This window comes from Equus asinus, chromosome 15 (assembly GCF_041296235.1).
Source record: "Equus asinus isolate D_3611 breed Donkey chromosome 15, EquAss-T2T_v2, whole genome shotgun sequence".
Classification (NCBI taxonomy): domain Eukaryota; kingdom Metazoa; phylum Chordata; class Mammalia; order Perissodactyla; family Equidae; genus Equus; species Equus asinus.
Window position 1 is genome coordinate 33000144 of NC_091804.1, and position 21062 is coordinate 33021205.

Sequence of the window (21062 nt, forward strand, 5' to 3'; positions counted from 1 at the left end):
AGATGCAAGGCCCTCCTCCCACTGGGCACATGGTCACATCACGCCCTGGACCCTGAAGCAGAGCCTACTGGGAACAGCATGGGCTCTGGAGCCAGACTGCCTGGCTCAAATCCCGCTCCATCATTTACTAGCTGTGTGGCCTTAGACAATTACTTAGTCTCTTTATAACTCAGTTTCCTCACCTGCCAAATAGGGATATTGCAGTCACATATCATTTAATGACAGGAATACTTTCTGCGAAAGGCATCGTTAGGTGATTTCATCATTGTGTGAACATCATAGAGTGTATTCATATAAACCTAGATGGTATAGCCTAACACACACCTAGGCTATACGGTACTAATCTTTTGGGACAACCATCATATATGCTGCCCATCATTGACTGAAATAATGTGGTACATGGCTGTAGAGTGAATTCTCACAACAACCATTTGCAGTAGATATTGACTTGTAAATAGTAAAGTACTTAGAACAGGATCTATCACTTACCAAATAAGTTCTATATTAGTGTTTGTTAAATAATAGGCAATGAGAAGGGAACAAATGCCTCAGAGCAAAGTAAGGACAGAATCTGTGGTTCAGACAGTGGGAACTGTCCTGAATGCTCTCAGGCCACTGACCCCTGAACCCTGGACTAGGCGAACAGCCGTCTGTTCTTGGTGCTGTGGAACACCATGGACTTTGGCCCCAGAGTCTCCTGGTTCTAACCGGTTGTGTCATCAATACCTAGTATCCGTCTCTAGAGTCTATGAAACTCAGCTCCTCATCTGTAGAATGGTATTTGCTAAGCTCCAGTTCACAGTTACCGTGATGATTAGAAATAATAAATGTTAATTCCCTAGCATGGGTTTTGGCATATAATAGACACTCAGCAAATGCTAGTTCTTTTCTTTAATTTGAATTTTGTGTTTGATCTGCTCCCTGAGATGAGCACTCCAGGGAACCGAGGCAGCTTCTTTTTCTCCTCGCACCCCCCTTCTTTATCTATACTTTGCTAATGTGGTCACAAACCAAGCCAGAAACTTGGGCAGATACTCTTCTCTAGTCGCACTTTGACCCCCAGTTTCAAGGTCATTACAGATTATAGAATCTTGGATTCTCTGGGCTGGAAAGGCCACTGGGGTCCTCCAAGTCATTTTCCCACCCTAGCTGGGAGACCCCTTGCAACACCCCCAGCAAGTAGATATCCAGCCCCTGACTGCCCAACTCCAGCGACAGGGACTCATCACCTCTGCAGGTGTGCGGAGAGGTCCCTACCAGGTGGCCTGTTCCAGGGGTGTGGCTTCCTCTATGAGATGTCCTCTTCTGAGCTGAGGCTGAGCTGAGCTCTGCCTCCTGCAACCTTTGCCCCTCGGACTTTTCTCATGCCCCCTTACAGGACATTGCTTACTTCTGTTTTGTATCCTAGTCCTCTGTCTGCCTGCTCTCATCACTTTTCATTATAACAACTTACATAATATACACTAGTTCACGTTCGTATTTCCTCCAGAACTTATTCAGCACTTGCTACAATGTTGTTAAAGCTTTAAAACTATTTACTGACTAAATGAATGAATGAATGAAACTTTCAATTCCTTTTTTGTTGCTCTGGCCCACATTTAACCATCCCTATTACTTAGACTTGACTCCTTCCGTCTACTTCTGCACAAAGTGTCTGTGCATGAGCAGGTCCTACTTGCTATTCTGCAGTGATGCTCAGACTGGAGGGTGCACCCAGAGAACGTATTAAAACAGGGATTGTGGGGCTCCACCCTCAGAGTTTCTGATTTGGTGAGTCTAAGCTAGGGCCTGGAAATGTGTATTTCCAAGTTTCTAGGTGATTCCAGGACTATACTTTGAGAACTACTAGTGTATGGAATGTCATCTCCCATCCCATTGGGAAACACATACCACTATTCTGCTGTCTTTTCTCCACCAACCACTTCCAACCTTATTCCCACCGCTGACCCAACCCCACTCCTAAAACTTCCAATGGGAATAACATATACCCTTTAATCTAAAATTCCCATATTCCTGGTACTTTATCCTAATGAAATAATAAAAAAGGAAATATGCATATATTATGTAGATAACACTGGAAAACGCAGCTTCATATACGCCAGAGGTTCTCAACCTTGGCACTATTGACATTTTGGGTGGGATAATTCTTCATCGAGTGGGGCTGTCTTGTGTTTTGTGGGATGTTTAGCAGCATCCTTGGCCTCTACCTCCAGATGCCAGTAGCTCCCCCCACTCCCAAGTGTGACAATCAAAAACGTCTCTAGACATTGCCCGGTGTCCCTGGGTAGGAGCAGGGGGCAGAACTGGCCCTGGTTGAGAACTGCTGGTATATATATACATGAATGTAATAGTTTAACACTTAGTAGGTACCACCATGTGCTTGGTACCCGGAAAACATCTGTAATCCTCATAGCAACACTACAAGTTGGTGACAATTTCTTTTGTTTTATAGATGAGGGATCTGAGGCCCAGAAGGGTTAATCCTAAATTCATAAAACAGGTAAAGGGACCAGGTGCGATTTGAGCCCTGGTTCTCCAGCCTGCAGAACCCTGCTCCCTCCCTCAGTCCACTCTGCTGCTTTTCTTGAATGGCAAACATCCGTTACGGCCTCATAAATGTCTAACAACAGGGGACCAGTTCAGTAAATTATGGTGCATCCTCTGGATGGAATATTACGTAGCTATTAAAATGATGGAGTGCCATTAAAAATGAAAACTATGTAACAACATGGAAAAATGCTAACTGGGTTACATTAAGTTAAAAAAATAAACTAGAAAATAAAACTGTGTCTACATTGTGAATACCATTATGAGAAAGTGTATCTTTGCTGATGTGTTAGATTGAAGGTATTAAGGATAATTTTCCTTTCTTCTTTGATATCCATTATTGTTATCAGAATGTCTTTGGGATCATTACTTTTAAGTGGCAGCAAGTTACGAAATTCAAGATGCTATATTTGTCATAGGTCCTTCTTCCACTTGAACTAGTAGAATCAAGCCTTCTCTAAATCCTTTGAACATGGCAAGGGTTTGATATACTCCTACGTTCCCCCAAATAGCACTGTTGTGTGTGTGTTTCTGAACCAGGACATCTCTCCTTGAACTGACCAGTTTCTGCCAAGCATGGCAAGCTGGAGGCACAGAAGAAAAAGTCTCTGAAGGTATCCATGTGTAGCTCTCCGGGTGCCAAGGCTGTTAGGAACACGTGGTCTGCAAATAGCAGATGTGTCTGTCAGAGGGTACTGAGCAGCGCACTGGTCTCATGCATTATGCATCAGGAGTGGCCTGGCACCCTGGCCTGGCCGTGCGAGAGAAGTCTTGCATAAGGAACATCTGATGAACTGATTGGAATGTCAAAATGTCATTAAGGATAAATTAATGGATGTGTTACTTTGGCTGTTACAGGCAGTGCCAGCAAGACAACAGGCAGCCAGCAGGCTGTTCCTTAGCCCAAGACAGACAGCGTTTGCAATGGAGATTCATGGTCTTTATGCAACGTGAGATGCTTTGCAGGGAGAAGAATAAACAGAAATGCTCCAGCACTTAAGCGCCATAAAATCACAAGCATGAGATAAATTAATTAGTGTACACTAGGAAGGCGGCTGGTCTGTCTGCACTCCTGGGGAAAGCCAGAATGGATGGCACTGGGCTGGAGATGACGGATCTCAACACTAGCCTCCTAAAGAAAGCAATTGAATTTAATGTGCAATCATAAACTGCAGCTGATGGAAAGATAAGTCTGGTCTGCACTTGTTTTTTCATGGATACCATTTCTGTCTACTGCTTCAAGCTCTTTGTGTCTGTGGGTCAAGTGTCTTAGGTGACTGGGGAGCCCTGGAACCACTGCCACTTGCTTTTAATGCCATGGTGGGGAATTATATACCTCGACACAAGGGGAAACTCTTGGGAAAGCCTGACTCCCCACTGGCATCCTAGATAGGAGGTAGTCCATTCTCCTGTGGCGGGAGGCTCATTACCTCACATTCAACCAGTTCTACTATTGGACAAGCATTGTTAGAAAACCGTTTTTTAGCTTTCTCTAGCATCTTCCTCCTTGTAACTTAACAACAACAGCAAAAGCAACAATGAGAATAGCTAACGCTCATTTGGCATTTGCTAGGTGCCAGGCACTGCGCTCTGGTCAATTACCAACTTATCTTGTATCATCGCCACTTTACAGTGTAGGAAACTGAAGACCAGAGAGGGTGAGAGACATGCTCAAGACCACACAGCTAGTACATGGCAGAGGCAAGATCCAAACCTAGGTCAGCCTACAACGAAGTCTTAACATCTTAATGATCACACAACTCTTAGCTCCATAACCTCCACACATGAAACAGAACCTGGCTTTTAGAGCAACACAGAACATGAGATGGAAAACAGATGAGAACTAGCACTGTGAGCACGCATTGGACACTTCACTAAGCACCTGGCCTGATTAGTTAACTTAATGCGTCTTTCGTGCAATAGCTGTTTTTGTGTGAAGTTACTATTTCTCCACCTGAAATGTCTCTTTTCTTGTCTTTGTTTCCATGTACATTTACTTTTTTTAATATACCAAAACCAGTTTCATTTCTATATATTAACAATGAACAATTAGAATATGAGTTTTTCTTAAAAAAAGTACTATTTACAACAGCACAAAAACATGAAACATTTGGATATAAATCCATCAAAACCTGCATGCTGAAAACTACAAGAGGGAGAGGAAAGAAATCAAAGTAGACCCATACGAATAAACAGACATACCATGTCCCTAGGCCAGAAGACTCAATATTGTCAAGATGTCAATTCTCTCCAAGTTGATCCACAGATTCAACACAAGCCCAATGAAAACCCAGTATGATTTCTTGCAGATATCAACAAGCTGACTCTAAAATGCCACTCTATATTTATTTTTAAAGAAAGAAAGAGGGAAAAAAAGCCTTCAAACCTCTGGACAGTTGAGACCGGAAAATGAAACCTGACACCTGTTGTCATGTTAGATATCATAATCATCTGGGTACATATTTAAAGAAAGTTATTTCTCTATGTCTGGCATAGCTGAATTTGAATAAAATCCTCTCCATGGCACAACTGCATTTATAAAACATTATAAACGAAAACATATTAAGAGACAAAAGTTTACTTTAGAAAATTAAAAATGAAGCCCAAGAGGCCTTTTTTTTTTTTAAAGATTTTATTTTTTTCCTTTTTCTCCCCAAAACCGCCCAGTACATAGTTGTATATTCTTTGTTGTGGGTCCTTCTAGTTGTGGCATGTGGGACGCTGCCTCAGCATGGTTTGATGAGCAGTGCCATGTCCGCGCCCAGGATTCGAACCAATGAAACACTGGGCCGCCTGCAGCGGAGTGCACGAACTTAACCACTCGGCCACGGGGCCAGCCCCCCAAGAGGCCTTTTTAAAGAGAATAGCAAAAACAACGCCCACCTAGCCTTCCTTTAATCTTTGTTCTTATTTTTCTAATGCAGATTATAAAATTTCATGCAATCGTAAAAAGATGGATGATCTTGTTCCTGTTTTATTCTTGTCCCATTTATACAGTGAGTGTATTTAAAGGAATGAAGTGGATGTACAGGCGCCCCCCCCCCACCCCATTATAGTTTGAAACAATAGTTATAAACTTTCAGGGAGGGACCAAATTTGGACCTTATTCATGACTTATTCCACTTCGTCTCAGACAGTGTAATTCTTATCAGTTCTGATGTCGTGTAAAGTAGCTTCCTTCAGAATTCTTGTCACACCCACCACTCAATCCATGATAAGACCACAGCACCAGTAATTGGCAAGTCTCTGTTCCATGGATTTCTTTCTTCATGCAGCCTGTGCCCCTGTCCATTAGGTGAGCCTTCCTTTCTTTACATTTAAAATGACACTTCCTCATTGGAGTGACTCAAAGATTTCATGAGATGTCTATACGAAAGTACTTTATAAACTGCAAAACACAAGTAGACATAATAATATAAAAAATAAAATGCAGTAATAATAATAATAACTACAATGTACTGAGCACCTGCTATGCACCAGACGTAGAACCAGATCATGTACATCCAGTACATCATCTCACGTAATCCTGGTAGAGCTCCACAGCAACTTGGTAGTATGGTCTCCTTTATGCAGATGAGGAAACAGAGGCTCAGAGAAGTTAGGGTGAGAAAGTGGCAGAGTCCAGGATTCAAACTCAAATGCAGTCCATGCTCTTTTTACTACAATCCTGCCTCTAGGTATTGAGTATTGTTTTCCTGGACCATCAGAACTGAGGTAAAAGCATTGTTTAATACTCTTAAGGAGTGGGAGATGAGGTTACAGAAATATAATTTGTTGAGCAAATTGCCCCAGCCTAGATGGCTAGAAAACATCTGCATGGTAATATAGTGGACGCGTACACTTGGAATCAGCCATGGATCTCCTGGAAAAACCTCAGATCCTGCATTTTCTTTTAATTTCACTATATAAAGCAAAGATAAGACAATAGTATGAAATCCCTTATCAACCAAATCTGAGCTTAGATTTTTTTCACTAGAAGTTTTTTCCTCATCAGTAGATGTCCACATCGTCAATGACATGGAGAAGGAAGAATAGAGTAAAATATAGACTATTTTAGCTTTTCTCCATTTCTAAAGAAGTGCATTGTCTCTAAGCTGTTGTCCAAAACAAACGAGCCTTCTTTAATCTTGAGGCTCCATTTGGTTTATAACCTTAATAAAACCATATCTTCACTCTACAAAAATAAAGTCTCCCAGTACAAACAGGGTATTGACCACACTAATCTTTCAATTCTTCCACTTAAAAATTGTGGGTGGTTATAATATCCTCAACAATTCCCACCCTCTTAGAATGTTCTACACAGTGGCTCAAAGCCATTGGAAGGAAAAATTGCTCCAGAAAGAAGCTCAGCTGATGTTCCCTTATTCTGATAAAAACAAGATTGCATGAGAAGAAGTACTGGGCGCCTTGGGTTTCACTGATGAAGAGAATGCTTATGAACAAGTATTTCTCCGGAGACTGATCATGGCTGAGGGGTCTTTACTCCTCATAGTGGTACCAGCACCACTGTGAGGAGTGATTGCTATGAGAAATTAAAGACTATTTAAAAACGTGCTGGGGGCGTTTTTGCCATTCATTAAATGGCCTCTACACATTAATGAACAGTATAAGGAGTGTCTCAATATCTAAAAGAAGGAAACAGGGCTGGCAAATAGCATGCTATTTTCTGTGGTCTCTGCCCTCCAAACTCAGGTTCCATCATTATAACCAAAGCCGTGTCTATGTGATGATCCCATGGGACCAAATTCTCAGCTGAGGTTCTGGATTAAGTGGCCAGACCAAGCTCTCACGCTAATCTTCCAAATGCCTATATTCCATGACTGTCGATTCTCAAGCTCTCCCCGATGGGTGGTTCTCAACCATGGTTTCAGATTGAATAACCTGGGGAACTTTCAAATGTCTACGCACTACTTGAGATCAATGCAATAAGTTCTCCAGACTTTCTTTACAAGTTGGGCTTGTGGTACCCTTCCTACATGGCTGCCCTCCCCAAACATACAACAACTCCTCTGAGTTCTGTTCCCAGGGAGGAGGCAACATTCCTAAAGGAACGGTCCAGAATGGAGTGGCCCCTTCCGCATTCTGAGAACCGTGCCTCTTTTAAAGCAGGTTTTGACATCCCTATCAAAAAGGACAAGCCTGTCCCCCAGCCCCTAAATTCACAAATAACTATAGTAGCCATTTTATTTTCAACCCCAGCCTTTTTTCTGCCCACTAGTCTACAGAGCCTTCTTGTGTGAAAATGACATTGTCTATCCTTGTGGTTCTGGCGAGAATCACTAATTGATTCTGATCTCTCTGATTGATATCAGCAGGGACGGGTGCGAGGAGGAGGGGTGTCCTATCTGATGGCTCAGAGGAGAAATTTTATAAGTTTAAGAACCACTATCTACAATTGCCTTATTTCATTCTATTTGACAAATAGTTCTTCCATTCAACTTATGTTTGGAACTTACAACCTCTATGTTACCTGATCGCCTGATGTGCTTAACCACCGCCATGTTCCAATTCCCCTCTACCATTTCATAAATGAAACAATTCCCCTGGCATATGCATTATATAATTTAATTTCTTAAGATAATCCCATGAATTGAGCACTATCATTCCCATTTTACAGATGGGAAACTGACACTCTAGAGTGTTTAGAATTCATCACTGCTAAGTAGTGAAACTGGAATTCAAACTTTCTCCTTCCTCTTCTCTTTCCTTCTAAACTCCATTCCTTTCTCCCTCTTTTTTTTCTTTTCAAGTTTTTTCCTAGCATATCACATACCTAGTTATAAAATGTGTGTTTGTGTGTGTGTGCGCGCATGTGTGTATTTCAAGACAGTGAGGCCAAGGAGAAAAGAGGGCGAGTGTTATTTGTTCGGTGAAACATTTTGCATGTGCTCTGTGCCAGGCACCAGATTAGGGTCTGTAGCTCATGGCACCTTTCCTCACAGCAGCTTCAGGGACTTCCTCCCTTTGTCATGTCTTCACTACTCCTCTTTCATATATTGATAACATTATTTATAAGTATTAACAAGTCCAAGTTTCCTTTTAACCTTCTTTAGAGAAGAATATTTCTTTCTAAATACTTAACACCTAGCTCAGTGATTAGAACAAAGGAATAGGTCAGTAAATGCTTATGAATGAGAGAATATGTCATTTAAACATCACAGTTCTTCTAAGAGGTAGGTGTTATTACCTCCATTTTAAAGATGAGAAACTGAAGTTGAGATGGAGTTAAGTGACTTAACTAAAACTGTGGAGCCAGAATGCCCAGGGCTCTTTCCTGTATGGCACACTCATCTATCCAACTACACTTTGCTAAGTACCTCCAAGCCCAACCAGACAACTAGGCAATAGGTGGGAAAGCACTTTGGAGGAGATAAAGCTGTATATACAAACAAGATGTAAACATTATCATCATCATCAACATTGCAGAGCTTAACTAAAGCACTTCCTTCCATTAAAAGTACTATGCTGAAACTCTTAGAAAGGCATTTTCCAGTTTGTGCATCTCAGGATCCTGTCTTTGCTACAGCCCTAGCTGCAAAAGTTGTTTCCACCTAGGAGATGCTCGCTGAAGTCAAGTGCTTTCAGAATTAAACCCATTCCTGCCCTGGAGACACATTGCGAAGGGATGCTACGGCCAGGCACTTCTGACCCTTGTTCTCTGCTCAGGCTGGCTCAGCAATAGCCTCTCACTGCGGTATCTTCTGTGATACACCGTGAGCTCCCCCAGGCAAGGGGTACGTATGAAGATGCCGGCAGCCCTTGTGCCCAGCACAGACACAAGTGAGAATCAAATGCCTATGAATGAATGATTACCCACGGAAGGACTTTAAAAAGTTTACTTATCGTCAGTGGGCAACAAAGTGATGACCCCAATTAGTTGGTATACAAAGTGTCCACAGGCAACAAAGTGTGCATGTTCAGGGGAGGGGCATACCACATACTCAAATCCACCAGACTCCAGTGGCCAGATTGAAGAAAAGCCAATGGGAGTGTCACAGATTGTGTTTCTTAAAAATTAGACTCTGAGACAGAGATTGACAAGCAAGAGGTGGGGATGAAGAGGAGTTTCTGGAGTCAACATCTATGGAAGGAAAGGGAAGGAAAGAAAAGGAGAAAGAGTGGGCAGAAGGGGAAGTTGAATGGTGACGCAGTCACAGTGATGGCTTAAGCCAACCTCATGGAAAGCTCTGAAGCTGAGGTGACTTTCACACCCTTGTGTTGACCAGCTATTTGAATGACCTTGGGTGAGGCAGCTCTGAAGTGCAAGTGGCCCCAAAGGGGGCTGTTCACCAAGAGTGTCTGCCAGCAGCAATTCCAGGAATTGCGGGAGTAAGTCCTTCATTCTTGAAGGGGGATCTGAGTAGCGCATCACAACTTTCTCCATAGGAACTTCTCCCTGCAACCCCATTTCAGTGGGTCCTCTCTCTCTGTCAGCAGAGAATCCCCGCACTCTTTTCTACCTTCTTTACAAAATTCAGATGCATTTACAGAAGAGAAGCATTTAGAATCACAGACAGACCTTTCTAAGCCTCAAGCCATCCTAATATGGTTGGCATTAAAACTTAAAGGATAAACTTAAAGCGAAATATAAACATCTTTCCCCACCTTTGGAGGGGAAATGCTCATCTGTATTTTCCCTGATTAAGGTGACAGAGCCTCTAACTTATAGATTTGCTCTGTTTGGTATTCATGACCGATATGTTTAGACTCTAATTCAATAGAGTAAACAATAAAGCATCCATTCAGTCACAATTCCTATCCAGCTCTAGCCGTACACAAGATTTAGCCCAGTGCATTTGTATTTATCTTGTTGCAACAGCATTTGTTAATTTTATGCATTTATAATTGTGACGTGCAAGTACAATATTTCTACACCTAAAACCAATATAAAACTACAAAACAGGTGATCAGAAAGCCCCACTATCACCATATGCCAAAATAATTGAAAACGGATGAAACTAACTTCTAGAGAATGGAATAATAAAGTCAATGTGAGAGAAAACAAAATGGGGGAGCATCAGCCTCACACAGACACCCACTTGTCTGTATTTATTCATGTCATCCACACAATCTTATGATGCCTAATTTGTTCTGGGCTCCGAGACAGTCACTGGGAAATGAAAGGTGAGTAATACATGGTTCTTGTCGACAAGGAGATAAACCTGCAAATATACCAAGGGCAGCATAACCTGAGAATGGTTCCTGAATGAGGGAGTCAATGGGTGAATGAATGAATGGTAAAAGCAACAACAAAACTATGAGCCCAGCACTACAGATATGGTCTGTGGGAATTGGGGAGGGCCATTTAAACAAGAGAATAACAATTTTCCATTTTTAAAGATATTGAATGAAGGTGGACAGGCACGCCAGGAAGAGGACACTGTAGGTGGGAAGGTATAACATTGAGAAAGGGACAGTGATATCAGGGTGATGTCAGGAGAGAAGTTGTTCTCAAAGTCAGCACGCAAAATAATAATCTGAGATGTGTGTTAAAATGCAGCTTCCCAGGCCACACTTTCAAAGGAACTGAGCAGATCTGGGGTGGGGCCCAGAAATCAGGATTCTCACCACGGTCTTCCCCTTGCCTGAAATACAGCAGTACCGCAGCCCTCTTTGTCTTGCCTTCACGGTGTTGCCTTAGGTTTTTACCTGTCAACATGTTTGCTGTCAGCTTTTGGTAATTGATACTTATCATCTTTAAATGGTTTCCTTCTCTTCCAATTTTTTCTTCATTTTTATTTGAAGTGACTGATGAATTACATAAAATGATTTTTGAGTATCTCTTGATATAATCATTTTAAATTCCTCTTTAAATGTATTGAGGCAATGATACTTGATTTGCAACAGCCTATGATGTGAAAACGTTTATGCATTCGAGAAAAGGAGGCAGTTTCTTACTTTGGTTGAGGACTTACCATGTGCTAGGCATTTTCCAAACATTATCTCATCGAATCCTTGCAAGATCTCTGTGAGGTATGCAGTTTTCATCTCCACTTTACATATTAGGAAACTGAGACTTGGAAAAACTTAAGTGGCTTGTTTAGGTCACAGATGCTGAACAGGAGCAAAGGTTGCCTTAAAGCCATGGAAGCAACGATGGTACGGGGTCTGGGGTTATCTAAAAATTGTTGCCATTTTTTTCCTTTTTAAGAGCTGATCATCTCCCTGTCAACTTTAGATGTTACATCTTTTAATTTCATCTTGTCTTTCATTCATTCCACATACGTTTACTGGGGGTTCACTGAGCATGTTAGGGGCACTATAGGGAACACATCAATGAACAAGAAACATCCTTAAGAGACATCTGCTCCTGCCCATGATGACAAAGTGACTGTAGCGAGAGTTCAGAGAAAAGGGCCGTTCCCACAGGTGGAGACAATCAGGGAAGACTTCTTGTAGGAGCCAGTGTTTGTTCTGGACCTTGAGGAACAGATTTAGGATTTGAACATGCTGGAATGAGGAAAGATAGGAAGGATATGGGAAAAGCCCAAGAATTCCAGAATTTCCACAGATGGGGACCGGCCCAGGTCACCATTTTCTGCCTCTGCCATACAAGCACAAGGCATTCATCCAGGGCCAGGAGAAACAGGCAAGTACCCTCTCACCATCAGAATGGTCGGCAAACATCTTTGTGCTTTTTCAAGAACTACTACACTAAAATGTCTCTGTTTGAAACAATGACTGTGCCCGTCACACCTTACGGTAAATTAACCTGTGAATACACGCCAACTCTTAATATCCTTTTAAAAAGCAGACACCGAAGTTGTTGGGTGCTGTTTTACTGTAGAAAGGCAAAAAGGAATTCTAGAGAAGCGTTTCTGTCAGCTAAGAATGTGAGGAATCATAGCTGCTATTTATAAAATACCTACTTTGTGTCGGCCACTCTTTATATACATTCTGTCATTACCCCTCCAGAATATGCTGGGGAGTCACTGTTGTTATCACCACTTTGCAGGTGAAGAAACTGAGGCTCAGAGTGGTCCCATGATTGTCCAACGTCTGAACAATCTGATAGTAGAGGCAGACCTGGTATTGTTATCTACGTCTGGCAGCAAAACCCACAGTATTCTCATTTTTTCATGAGTACTAGATAATGAAGGACCCCATTCTAGACTCACCTCTGTCCCTGGGTCCCCTGATCCTTCTATCTATAGCTCTATTTATCCTAGTCATTAGTGGTCTTTTGGTCACCCCTCACTCTAACCCTGTGGTTGCCTCTGATCCTGCAGCCCAGTGCTCTCAGCTCTGACCACGTGGCAAATCCTAGGGACAGCAAAGACAGGATTGCCACAAAGGCCTTCTTGCCAGGCAGGCTTAGCTACCACTTCTTGTCCCCAGCAAGGGTGCTGATGTCCCTGCACAGAACCAAGGCTCTACAGGCAGACAGACTTGCAATTGAATCCTGGCTCTCTCATAGCCTGGCCAAGGGCTCTCCAAGCACATGGTCTAGGCAGCAGCCTGTCCATCCCATGAACAACAGGCTTTAGTGAGAAGGATGGGCGGGATTTGGGGGTATGTGGTCCTGGGTTCAAAGCCTAACCCTGCCACATCCTGGCTGTGGGGTGTAGAGAAGTACTCAAACCTCAGTCTTCAGGTCTAAATAAACTCAACACAACAGCATGTATCTCACAGGGCTTGTTGTAAGCATTGGATGAGCCTGACACATGGTAGCTACCATCTGGTAATTCCTTTCAGTTTCCTCCCTCGTCTAGGCTGGTTTGGGCGCGCTTCATTCACCTTTGCGTCTGCAAACAGCAAATGCAAGGTGCAGTTCCTAGCAGGAGTTCAATAAAATAGGAGGAAACTTGAACCCCATCCTCTCCCTACCTCAAAAGCCTAGGGCAGGAATTGGCAAAGTATGGCCCTCAGGACGAATCTGGCCCACTATCTAACATTTTAAAATAAATTTTTATTGGAATATATCCATGCTCATTCATTTACATGTTGTCTTTGGTTGTTTTCATGTTACATCAGAGTTGAGCAGATGCAACAGAGACCATATGAGCCCACAAAGCCAAAACTATTTACTACTGGCGCCTTACAGAAGAAGTCTGTGCTCCCTAGTCTTGTGTATTGGACCTTTCAATAGGGGAGAGCTCTTGAGGGTCTCCTCAACCCACACTTTATGTCCTCTTTCCCTGGTTTATCTAGTTTTTCTCCTTAGCTCTCTTGGCCATTACATAACATCTACACTACTCTTCTTATGTATGTTGCTTATTTTCTATCTCCCTCACTAAAAAGCCTCACGTGGGCAGGGATTTTTGTTTTTTGTGATAATTCTTATATCCCAGAACCTTGACCAGTGCCTGGCACATAAGCAAGAACCCCATAAATACTTGTTAAATGAATAAACATGGATTTCATTGAAAAGATGGTTCAGCCGAAGTGTGTTGGAAGCTTTCTCTTTCATGGAAGATTTGGGGGCTTTTAGCGGGATCAGGTGGCTCCCCAACCCCAGTGAGGAGGGTATTATTTTTCCTATTTCATAGATGAGACAACTGAGACCCTGGTAAGTCAGCGCTTCTCAAACTTTAACGTGCACACAAGTCACCCGGGGATCTTGTTACAATGCAGATTCTGATTCAAAAGGTCCAGGCTGGGACCCTAGGGACTGCAGTTATAATAAGCTCCTGGGTGATGTCACTGCTGCTGGTCTATGGACCACACTTTGAGTAGAAAGGGTTTAAAGTACCCAATCGGGGTCTATACCTAAGACTTGGCAGAGTGGAGTTTTGAATCCAGAGATCATGGAGGTCATAGTTTCTTTTTGTTCCCTCTTCTCCGTCTACATGCATCTCTCAATCTTATGGTCCCACAAGACCTGTCACAGCTCCCCTCCTAGGCTACTCCCTGTCCCCAAACACTTTACCTCCAGACCTTCCCTTCCATGGCAACTCCCCCTCCAGCATCTTCAGGCTTTTCCTTCTGCACAGGCTCCTCTACTTTATCACACATGTGTTCAGGACTTCCTGACCTTTCAAGTGGCCAGTCTCATGTTTCTCTTCTGTTTTAGGGCCCAAAGGTTAAAAAGAGGTATCCTCCTCGTGGGCCACATGTAGGCTCGCTTCCTCCCTCAACACTACCCCATGACCTTCTGATGGTCACATGTCAGGGCTGAGCCCATGCCCTCCACTTCCATCTCTCTGCAGCATCTGCTATTGTCAAATCCTCCTTCTGTAATTGACTTCTCTTAGTTCTTATGGTTCTCTTCCTACTTCTCTGTCTGCTTTGCCAGTTCTCCTCCTCCTCTGAATCTTTAACCATGGTCACTTCCTGAGCTCGCATGAGTTTCACACTATAGGATCTGTCACTTAGAACTCCAAGTTTGCACTGATTGAAAGACCGTTGTTTATCATTGCACCTTGAACTACGAGTACTTGCGTATCTTTCTCCTACACTCTCACATTGTTCATCTTTGGTTTTACCACAGTACCCAGTACAAGGCTTGGTATAAAGTGGGTGTCCAAAGACAGTGCTCTGTACACTGGCTAACAGACCAGGCGTTGTTATGGGTCACTTCAATCCCACACCTACTATGGAACATTGATGCCATGAGAACCTCTGGAAGAACAGAACTGCTCCCAGGGGCCACCACTACTGCTCTGACTCCTTATGGTTTCTGAAAGGGGAAAGAAAGAAAACTAACATTTCATGAGTGCCAACTTTGTGCCAGGCATTTTATAAAATCCCTCATTCCCAATCAGTTAGGCACTATTGCCCCTATTTTAGAGTTAAGAGAAATGAAGATATGACTTGAACCCAGGGCTGCATGACTCCTAAAGCTCATTCTTTTTCCACCAGAGCAATAATATCCCATATGGTTTTATTCCTCTAAGCCTTTGCAGATGCTGTTCCTTCTGCTCTGAATTCTTATTTCTTCAGTATTGGGTAAATCTATCCTGAAAAATACTGATAATTATCCCCTGGCACATTAAAAAATTAGTCACCAACTAAGTGCTCCTACGCCACAGTACCTCTTAGCTGACCTTTTAAGTATTTGATTTTATGCTAGTCTGTCAGATAGGCTTGAGCACTATGAGGGTGGGGCTCACAGTCCTGGTCATCTCTCCATCCACAGTGTCTGGAACATAATGTGCATGTTCAATGTATGTTTGTCAAATGAATGAATGAACAAATGAAGCAAGTTCTCTGGTACTTTCAGCATTGGTGGAGGGGTCCATCAGTTCCTATATAACATGAGGGTGGCGGTACCAGGGTCTTATCTGCTCATTGTCTGGGCCTGTTGACCTGGGACCCAAACAATGAGCAGAGGGGATGAGAGAACCTTTTGCTGACTCCATCTTCATCTGTGAAGTCTTCAGCAGATGGTTACTAACAGACACAGCTTTTCTCACAAGGCTGTGTTTGCCAGGGGTGGAGGAAGACATGGAATGATGGAAAATTCATTTTACCAGGAGCCGGGTGTTCTGAGTTTTAATACTACTCTTTAGCTAACTGATTTCTTGCACTTCTATGGACCTCAGTTTTCAAATATGGAAAATGCGTACTAGGAATATGGGACTAATTCAGTGGTTTTCTAACTTTTCATTACCAAGGATCTATTTATGGAGTTTTCCTCCTTTATCCTCATATTTTGAGAATGTCTAGTTTAATAATGAGAAAAAGCACCATCTTTATTTAGAAAGTGCAAAAAAAAATTGACAGGCAATCAGCCATCTATAACTACCAAGAAAATGCACTGATAGCATGAGGTAACTAATGCTAAATGCCAGACTGAGATAATTCTAGCCCAAAGCAAAGACCTTGGAAGTTTCTGTCTCCTGTGAAGCTGGCTCTAGATAAAGTCATGATTCCCTGTAGACTTTCTGAAATCATGGAAATGGCCAATGAATTTCTTTCTAACCTTTGGGCCTCTAGGGCTACACGTTCCCCAGGTAGACACAAATGGACTTGAAGTTGCTGAGATCGGTGATTCTATTCTATGTGTGCAAGTCCTGCAGGAGGATTAGGTGGACCTCTTGCTGGAATTCAGGGATTTTTAACTAGAAATTTACACTGACAAAGGAGAAACAGCCCTTCACATCTCCAAAAATAGGGGGAAAATCCAAGATGGCAGAAACATAACAGACACGAACAATGACAGGGCATTTTCAAGTGAAAAACATCTATGCAAAATAAAAACTTTGGGGCTACAGATGACTTAGACAGAAGTGAGTATGAGAAACCAACAGACACTTGGTTGGTGCAGGAAATGCATGCTACAGGTTCCCTTACAGGGCACGAAGGAAAGTTACCCCGGGTCGATACTTACAAGTAATAGGAGTAGGAATAAGCATTTCTTCTATATATTGATGGGCAGTCAGATGAAGGAAATGTCCAAAAAGGGGGAAAAAGAAAAGACAAACAAACAAGAATTAGATTTATATGAAATCTTGATTCTTAGAAATGCACACAGTATTTCAGCATCCCTAAGCTCAAGGAGATGCAAGTTTCTATACTAATCATCTTTGCTGAGAATCAGATACTTTCAGTGGTAAAAGAAATGGGAGAGACCACTCCTACGATGGAGAAACTCACTACTCATACAGAGTAAGCCACGTTTCATGTTGGCTGTTTTAGTTGTCTGAAAGTTCTTTCTTTTGGTCAACTAGAACTAGCTTCCTTGTAATTATGACTTTTCGGTTGTGGGTTAGATTTCTGTGGCCTTCTAGAGCTCGTCTACCACTCTTCCACATGACAATGTTTCTGTGATCTAAGGAAAACCATAATGACTTCTATCTTCTCTGTTTCAGGTCAAATCACATCATAATCTATTTAGCAAGTTCATGCCAAAAGCAAGGAAATCATGTATCCGGCATCCAAGATGGCTTCCCAATGATCCACACTTCCCAGTATTTATGCCCATGTGTAGCGGTCTCCTACACTGAATCAGGATTGGCCCTATGTGACCAATAGAATGTGGTAGGAGTTACATTCTGGGACTTTCTAGGTCAAAAAGAAGCCTTGCAGCTCTGTCTGGGTCTTTGGAACTCTCACTTGGAAACTTGAGTCTCCATGTAAGAAGTCTAAGTATCCTGAGGTTGCCATGCTGGAGAGACTATGTGCAGAGGCCACATAGAGAGGCCCTAAGACTGCATGAGGAGAAAAAGACATTCAGTCAGCACCCAGCTGTTCCAGTCCTAGCAAGTTGCATTATACCAACTGAGACTCTTGATATCATGGAAAAGAAACAATTCATTCCCTTCAAGCCCTAACCAAAGGTCAGATTCATGAGAAAAATAACTCACTAAATTTTAAATCTTATTTTTAAGCCACTAAATTTCAGGGAGTAGATTACATATCAATAGACAACCAGAACAAAATTCAAATTTCATCATGAAAGAGCTTTGCACTAAGACAGAGGAATTCCAATCTTCAATTTGAACAGAGTACAACTTGCATAAACTCTCTGTGTCTTTGTTTCCTTATCTGATCCTTAGATGAGTTGACCTAGATCAGTAGTTTTCAAGATCCCAGAGGTTCTGTGGAGCAGCCTCATTGTAATGAGGAGGGGGGGATACCAAGCAGATAGCGCTACTGGTCCCTCCCCCTGCTACCACCAAAGCCAGAGCTTCTATTTATTTTATAAATTGAAGTTTCATTTAAGATTTTACATGACTAAGAATTCCAGTCTCCAAAAGAAAGTTTGAAAAATCACTGCCTACCATCTCTTTCCAAGGTCCCTTCCAGCTCTTGGCTTTTAAACAATAAAAAACTCAAATAAGTTCATGATATTCCTTTGGTTATATTTTTTTGTATTTTGTAGGAAAATAAATAGGAATGCTTTTATTTTACAGACTTAGCTACACTGACAATAACCGATACATTTGTGGAATGAGAAAAATTTCTTAATAATTCAGGTCCCCAAATATCCACTTGAGTAGGCAAGAATAATTTCCTTCTCTCTTGAGTTATTTGGTTAATTGCAGCCATTATCCACTTTGCTTGGCACAGGAAGATGCTGTCTTTATATCTTCAGAGTGGGAACATGTCCTCAGAGCCCCAAATTTTCCCTTCTTCAGTAGGAACTGGCCAAACCCCCCAAGGCAAGGCCATCTCTAAGCTTTCTCTCATTTATCAGGAGAGTCCAACAGAAGGAAAGTGGCCCTGAGAGCTAAGAAACCACAGCAGAAGGGAAGTCCCGTGCCTCCTTGGGAGGCTGGGTTGAGGAAAATAAGCAAGTGCAGCAAGATCTGCTCACTCACAAAACTGTTCAATATCTTGGGCCAAATGAACAGTAACCCTAGATGATGAAAAGGGTGAAGAACTCCCAGCTTGATGGGTGGGAATTGGAAGAGCTCAGGCAAGTCATCAAATCCCTTTCTCCAACCATACAAGTTGGTGCTGTGAGGAGAACATTCTTCTTCATTGCTGGCTCTGTGGTCCAGTGCCTGAAAATGTGATTTCTCAGGGGCAGACAGCAGAAGATCCATTTGATGAAGACTTACAGATGCACCTATGTTCTCCATATTCTCAAGAACACCAGGCTGAGAATTGAGAGGCCACAGCTCTGATCCTAGCTCTTTACCTGTTCATTATAACATCTTGCGCAAGTTAATTCCTTACCCTGGACCTCTGTTTCCTGACCCATGTACCAACGCGAATGGCATAGACAACCACCAGCTTAAACAGCTGTGAGGAGCGGGAAAATGATAACTCTTAGCCTCCCAGCTCCAGCACTTACTAACTGCATGGCCCTGAGCAAATCACTAACGGTCTCTGAGTCTCAGTTTCTCCGTCTCAAGGTAGAGGGCAATAATTACCTATTCCCAAGAGTCATTGTGGGCATTAACATTAGATTATATCAACCTAGTTATATTCAAATTATATATGACATTTAATATATAAAGTATTTTAAGTAAATTATATTAATCTAAATTAATATTAGATTATATTAATCTAAACACCTGAAATACAGTCAGGCTCAGTAAAGGGGAGTTTATGTCCCCAACTCATTCTCAGATACAATGTTTGCTGCTTCTCACTCTGGTGACCAGGAACAAAGTGTTCACCTCTTTAGGAATATTAAAAATAGTTATAAAACAAGAATAAATACTTATGTAGCACTTACTATGTGCCAGGCATTGTTCTAGGCTCTCATCATACATTAACTCATGTGTTCTTCACAACCACCCTGACAGATAGGTATTATTATCATCCCCACTTTACAGATGAGGAAACAGAGGCAACAAAAGCTTAAGTAACTTGCCTAAGACCACAAAGCTAATAACCGGATTTGATAGCAACATGGCAGTAAAGCTCATTTTCTTGACCACCAGCCTGTCGTGCCTTCGAGGAAGGAAGAAAACAGATGTATGCTGAGCAATACACTGGGTCAGGCACTGAGACGCCACATGCCTTATCTTTTTTAATCCTCCCCACAATCCCATGGAGCAGGCAGTATTCTTCTCATGTTTGTTGAGGAATCTGAGCATCTAAGATGTCACTCCTAACGAAGTCTAATGTTTTGTGTATTTTTGGGCCAACTGCAAGGTCTCTATCCTGAGCCAGGATTTCCTCACTGTCAGCAGCCCAAGGCTGCACTCTTGGGCTTCAGGTTGCACTCAACATTCTGTACCCTCTGGCTTTTCTGCTCTCAACCTTCAGGATCCACCTCTGCCTGGGCCACCTCCTCATGACAAATGCTTCCTTAACCTTCAAACAACCTCTTCCAAATAGCTTTTCTGAGTTATCCTGGACGTCACCAGAGCCAGTGCTCTCCCTGACCCAGCTTCAAGGCAACTCCAGAATGACGGCAACTGAGAAGCTTCTGTTAATTGAGTATCTTTTCCCAATTAAATTGCAAAGTGTTCCAGGGCAAGGATTACAGTTCTTTATCCTGTGACCAAAACACAGTATATATTGTGTTTTCTCTAAGGCTTGAAGATTTACTGAAGGTCTAAATTTACAAGGATACAGTGATATTGCAAGTAACAGATTGCCTGAGACCAAAAATCTTGAGCAGGAAGACAGCTGTGCTTAGAAAAAAACAACCCCAAACTTAATAAATCGCATACTGTGAATCTTCTTGGCTGGCTAACAAGATTAACTTGAGGCACAGCTTCCTTTTGTTCCATACTATTTCAACAGGACTAAGTTGTCTACCTAACCATCCATTTGACTGTCTACCCATCCATCTAGCTCATAAACCCAACCATCCACCCGTCTATCCATCCATGGATCTATCCATCCAACCACCCATCCATCCAGCCGCCCATCCATCCATCCATCCATCCATCCATCCATCCATCTATCCACCCATCCATCCACCCACCCCTCCCTCCAATCATCCATCCATGCACTCACCTAACAGTCTATCTATCCACCTATCCGTCTAGCCCATAAACCCGCACATTCATCTATTCATCCATCCACTCATCTACCTATTCATCCAACAATCTATCCATCATCTACTCATCCATCTTTGCATCATTAATTCAGCAAAAATTCTCAAAGGCCTACTATATGCCTGTCTATGCTCAGAGATAGAAAGACAAATGAGATCTTGATTCAGT

At 42.3% G+C, this 21062-nt stretch overlaps 1 protein-coding gene across 15 annotated transcripts in view; it reads right to left on the reverse strand.

The window, feature by feature from the left end:
* PTPRT (protein tyrosine phosphatase receptor type T) overlaps nt 1-21062 on the reverse strand; it is a 1011807-nt gene that overhangs the window by 126787 nt on the left and 863958 nt on the right. For 9 of the 15 annotated variants that reach the window (XM_070485956.1, XM_070485942.1, XM_070485946.1 and 6 more), the window contains one exon: nt 16820-16849. The exons of the other annotated variants lie outside the window; for them this stretch is intronic. In XM_070485956.1, coding sequence (XP_070342057.1) covers nt 16820-16849 — 30 coding nt within the window. The remainder of the gene's footprint in view (nt 1-16819; nt 16850-21062) is intronic. 15 annotated transcript variants of the gene reach the window in all.